Source organism: Triticum aestivum, chromosome 4D (assembly GCF_018294505.1).
Source record: "Triticum aestivum cultivar Chinese Spring chromosome 4D, IWGSC CS RefSeq v2.1, whole genome shotgun sequence".
In the NCBI taxonomy this organism is placed as follows: Eukaryota; Viridiplantae; Streptophyta; class Magnoliopsida; order Poales; family Poaceae; genus Triticum; species Triticum aestivum.
Genome location: NC_057805.1, coordinates 56,073,040 through 56,078,883, shown reverse-complemented (window position 1 = coordinate 56,078,883; position 5,844 = coordinate 56,073,040). Strand labels below are relative to the sequence as shown.

At 44.8% G+C, this 5,844-nt stretch overlaps 1 protein-coding gene across 1 annotated transcript; it reads left to right on the top strand.

Moving 5' to 3' along the window:
* The first annotated feature begins 1,746 nt into the window (after positions 1 to 1,746).
* On the top strand, positions 1,747 to 5,366 carry LOC123096175 (uncharacterized). The gene is made up of 3 exons (XM_044517813.1): positions 1,747 to 2,298; positions 2,384 to 2,571; positions 4,289 to 5,366. Exons 1-3 carry the CDS (start codon positions 1,833 to 1,835, stop codon positions 4,967 to 4,969), a joined length of 1,335 nt encoding a protein of 444 aa, XP_044373748.1. The 5' UTR covers positions 1,747 to 1,832; the 3' UTR covers positions 4,970 to 5,366.
* Positions 5,367 to 5,844: the final 478 nt, after the last annotated feature.

Sequence of the window (5,844 nt, the reverse complement as noted above, 5' to 3'; positions counted from 1 at the left end):
TCCATATTGAGGCTGGTGAGGTTAGTGAGAGTGAGTGGCTAAATTTTGGCAATGTGGGCTTGGTTATTGTTGAGGAAGGAGACATTACTAGAGAAGAGCTGGGGAAGTGCTTTGCAGATATGTGGAAGACTAATTGGCCATGGCAGATAAGACCATATGCCAAAAACATATTCTTGGTAAGGTTTCCTCCCAACAAGAAAATTACTAAGCTTGTTGAGTACCCTTCCATAAACCTGAAGAAAAAAGGTGTTACTATCTCCTTCATGAACTAGGAAGGAGAGATGCCTGCCTATGATACCTTGACAGTGACTTGGGTGGTTGTGGAAGGGCTCCCTCCAAAGTGGATCAACTGGAATGTCATTGCTCAAGTTGCTACCATTTTGGGTGCGTTCATCAATGTGGATTGACACAATGATTTTCAGAAGCTTTTATGAGAAGTTGAGAATTCAGGTGGCTGTCAGAGATCCAAGCTAGATACTCGCTGATAGGGTAGTGGAAATTCATCATGAGCTGTATTTGCTGAGGTTTGAAGTTGAGAAAGATAGTAATGATAGTTCCAACTCTGAGAACCCCTCTGACCCTGCTAGTAACAAGTTGTTAGATGATAAAAATGTCAACAGTGATGATGACCTGTTGGAGGAAGAAATGGAGATTGGGAATGAGAAAGTGGCTGATAAGAACATTAACGCCCCAAGGCCCTCTGCTGCACCTAGAGGATCCAGATCTAAGAATATGCAGACTTGTAGTACTCCTAAGCATGAAGCTACTTTAGAGAGGTCTATTTTTTCAAAAATTCAGGGGGCTCCACTGACCAAGAGCTATCTGAAAGTGGTGAAGAAAAAACTTACTGAAAATTTTGGTAAGCAATCGTTACTCATATTTGATGTTGTTGAAGCTTAAACTATAGTCAAGACTACTGCCCTCGAGACAAAAGAGAAACCCGCTAGGATCAAAAAGTGGGGGCCTGTGGAGGCTACCAGGATGAGTGACAGAATCAAAAGAGATGGGAAACTTGCTTTGGTCAAAGCTCGGGAATTGAAGCAAAAGAAGGATTTAGAAATCCCAAGAGGTAAAAACAAAGTTTCTGCAAATTCCTGCTTAGATAATGAGCTCTTAAGTAACAATGCTAATTGTTCTGGCATTAACCTTGGGGATAATTACCTTACATCTACCATGCCCCTGCCTCTGCCCTGGGCACGCCCCACCAGTCCCACGCAGCCACCAAGTCACCTCAAGAAAGCAGCACCGCTGTCGCAGCGCCATGCGCGCCGCGCCTCACGCGAGCCTGGCGCTCCGTCCTGGACGAACTGCCCCGCCACATCGATCCAGGCGCGAACGGAAGGAGAGCCCCGCCGCCATCCACCATAAGGGGCTTTGCCCTTGCAGCTCTATTCGGCCGGAAGGGGGGGGGGAGTTGGGCGGGCGCCGCCGCCACCCGAGTCGCCCGGCGTGGGCTAAGGGTTGGGGACTTTTTTTCCATATGAGATTTAGCTTCTAGGAGACAGAGCTAACAATGTAATTCCTCTATGTCGTTCGATAAATTATGTCCCATCCTTCTTTACGGCTTGTGTATTTGTATAGTAATCTAAACACTTTTATATTTCTTTACGAAGGGAGTAACACCGTTGGTTTAAAAAAAGACGTGTTTTTTTTTTGAAATTTAAAAAAGACGTGTTTTTAGATGACGTGTCCCTATTATATATTGATGAGGCTAAGGCGCCACCCGACAATAAACAGACAGCGCACGGCAACGACGCACCATCAGTCACGCACCCTCCCACCCAAGTCGCCGACTCCCGCCGTCGCCGTCGCGATCGCGGCGGCCGCCAGCAATGTCTTGGCTCGCGCGCTCCATCGCCAACTCCCTCCTCTCCCCCGACAGCCCCGAGGCCGACGGCGAAGACCCCCGCGCCTCCGGCTCCACCTCCCCGGGCTCACCCCCTCGCGGCGTCCGCGAGGACCTCTCGGAGCTCACTGACGCCCTCGCCCACCGGTTCCAGGGCCTCGCCTCCTTCCTCGCGGCGCCCACTCCCGCAGGAAACGGCGGTGCACCCCGCGGGCTGAACCCGGCCGAGATTGCGGGACGCTTCCGCCTGGGGCTCGCGCGGCTCCCGGGCCGCCAGGCCGTGGCAGATCTCGCCAAGAACGCCTCCTCTCTACTGCACCCGGACGAATACTGGGGCGGGTCGGAGGCCGCCGGGGCTACCGAGGACGTGATCGCCTTCGCGCGGGACGCCGCCATGCGGCCCGAGCTCTGGCTGGACTTCCCCCTTCTCCCCGACGACGCGGACTCGGATGGTTCGTGCGTTCGTTTGCCTCTAAGGACCTTTCGTCTTCGTAGTACTTCTTTTGTAATCTTAATTGATTTGTGATTTAAGTGCAGATTTTGACATTAGTGATGCGCAGCAAGACCACGCACTGGCCGTCGAGAGCATGGCGCCGGAGCTGGCAGATCTGAGGATCGAACTCTGCCCAAGCCACATGAGCGAGGGCTGCTTCTGGAAGATATACTTTGTGCTACTGCACCCTAAGCTCACAAAGGACGAAGCCGAGCTTCTTTCTACTCCTCAGGTGATTTCCCTTGATTTCATGCTTCATCTGGGTGGGTCACATGGCTTACTTATGATTTATTGGCCGACGGTCTCTGACCAGAAATCGGATGTGAAATCAGATTAGTTGTCACTTGTCAGGCGGGCACTATTATTTTGATATCTGCTGTATTTGGTAATCATGGAAGTTCGCGGTGACACGCCATTGGGGAGATTATGTTGTTACCTTTTCTTGTGTTGGCATTTGATTGTCTAATCGAGGTCTCACAATATTCTTAAACTCTGTGCTTATCTGCTTGCTTTGGAGCTTCTCTTCTTTGTGGAGCTAAGCTTACCAAACCTTTACCTAAGTTTAAACTTAATAACAGCTTAATGTGTCAACTGCATGTTCCCATGTTCGTTCTTCATCTGAATTATGTTAAAACTAGAAATGGTGAATCATTTTTTTAAATACTACTCCCTCTGTCCCATAATATAGCGCACATTGGTTTCCTTAAGAGTCAAATTTCACAAAATCTGATCAAGTTTATAGAGAAAGTTATCTATATCTACAATACCAAGTATATACCATATGAAAATATATTTCAAGATGAATCTAATGTCATTGATTTGGTATTCTAGATGCTGAAAAGGTTTTATATAAAGTTGGTGGCCTATTTTCATAGCAAAATAGGCTTGTTAAGCTGAAGTTACTAATTTGGACAAAGTGATTCGTTGCAATAGTTACTTGCCACTGAATTTGAACATGGTGATCGAGTGGCTAGCCTAATTTTAGGTATTACTCCCTCCTTTCCGGTTTATAGGGCTCAATTCAAAAATCTCACCAACCAAGGTAGATGGTGAGTGGTGGAATACTTTTTGTAATTTACAAAAGCACCCAATTAATGCTCTTGTTTTCCTCAAAAATTTATGTGTACAAATGTATTAATTGCAATGCATGCATGCATAAAGTACATGTATTGGTCAATTTTCTCTTAATACTTGCATGCAATTATTTAATGCACCTTGGAATCTGAACTTGTGATGGGGAACAACCAAATTGAGCCTTATAAAATGGAAAAACTAAGATTTTGAGATAAGCCCTATAAACCGGAAAGGAGGGAGTATTGTATTTCAATATGTTCAGTTCTGAGTCTCTAAATCATATTGTTATACAGTGGTCCACTTCTGTTCCATGTCTAAAATGAGCAGATGCATTCGAGTTTATCTATTCTCTCTACTGGTTGTTTTGTTCCATTAAATGGTACTGGGTACTTATTATTTCAACCTTTTAGTTTTCTTCCCTTGTGATATTTTTTCATGGCTTCGAAGTATTGGAATGGAATATAAAGTGAATCAAGAGAAATGTTGGACACTGAAGATGCACGACTAGACATCAAGTTAATATTGTGTCACTAGGAGTCTTCTTGGTTTGCTATCAACATTTGCCGTGCCAAAACTTGGGTAGCAACAAATGTTTGGCTTCAAAATTTACCTGTTTGGAAATTTCGCTAGCATACTAAACAGGCTCTGCAAATATTGGAACACTATCTTTTCATAATGAGACCGAGGAGTACTAATTTTCAAACTAATGCATAATAGTGGATTAAGTCATTTTACTGTTCATATGCTTGCTTGAGAAATAAATATATTGACTGATGGTTGATGCTTAATTTGCTCATGATTGCACAATAAAGAAGTTGGTGGTATTATATTGTTTTGGTGGCGAATTTCTTATATCCCTTTTCTTTACTGCACAGATTTTGGAAGCTAGAGAGAAGTTGTCACAAAATTCGCAACATCAGACAAAGCTAGAGAGCAACGAAGACACAGTGGCTCTGACTTTCAGTAATACAGATGGTACTGTACCTGTGGCTGTAGAGGTGGTCAGCGTAGTAAAAGATCAAGATGCTTCCGGCAGGCCCACAGCTTTGGGCAATGTAGATTATGGTATACTTGAATCGATTCCTCTGGAAGAGCTAGCAACAGATACAGTCAGTGATGCTGGAGCTGTTCCTTCAGATAAAATCAGCAGCGGCGTGCCTGTACAGCTTATGCCGGTATTAAGAGATGCCACTGAGTTCTCACAATCAAGGATGGAAGAAACCATTCACACTTCCTCTAAAGAACATGCCACTGAGTTCTCACAATCTAGCATTGAAGAAAAAACACCCAACTCAATTACAGATGATGCTGTAGCAAATGAGCAGTGTGTACCATTTGTAGACAGTGCTCCATCGGAAGAAGATCAACGGAAATGGCCATTGAGTGACCTCAGCAAGCAATCAAGAGTTGTCATTCAGAAGGCCCATAGCGATGACTGTGATGATGATGAGGATGAATGGTTGGAAGAGGACACGGGTGGTCCAGGAAGCACGCACATTCCAATAGTAGGCGACGATGAGGATATATCTTTCAGTGACCTGGAGGAAGATGACTGATGTATGATATCAATGGTGAGCTTGGTTATCACCGTCTTGGTGCTTCTGGTTTGAAACGATATGTATATGTGGGCTTGGGTTCTGTCCACTGTATGGTATCATGGATCTGCTATGATCAGTGCCCACTGCAGCAGGATTGTTCACCTTCTGCTCTTATCTCTGTGCCGCCAAGATCAGTTTCGCGGTCTAGGTCTCCCTTGTGGCAACAGTGCCTGCTGTACAGTGTGTAGAGAGCACATACTTGTGCATGTGGTTGTTTGGATCAACACTCTGATTCTTGGATCAAGTGTGTGTCCTGACAATGATGACGGAACTCGATTATTCTTATGTTTCGGTAAAAAAAAGAAAAACAGTTAATGTCATATCACAAATATAGCATGTCTAAAACCTTGTCAAACATCCATGCAGACCCAAAAATTGGTCAAGTCTGCGGTAACATGATGAATTTTGGTAAAATTTAGCAAAGCAGAGACCACATTTCCCCGCAGAAGTCGGCGCCTTTCTCTTGTTCTTTAGGTGACAAATTGTTGCGTCTTTCTCTTGTTCTTTAGGTGACAAATTGTTTGGCCTTTGGCCGGTGCGGCTTGATCTGGATGCGCTCAGTCCAATGATGAAGTAGAAATAAAATGATTTTGGTGCATCATGGGGAATTCGCTGTGTGTCTTCTTTCTGGAGCTCTGAATTCAGAGTCTCACAGTGAGTGCTTGACGTTGTTTGTGTTCGCACTTCAGCTTACAATGTTAATTTCACACACCTGGGTGGAAGCAAGGAATGACACAAGACAGAGTAATATACATGCAGTTCTCCTCCGTGGTTAAAAAAATCACACAATAATAGGGTACTATTTTTATGGTCGGGCAATTTTTATTTGATCA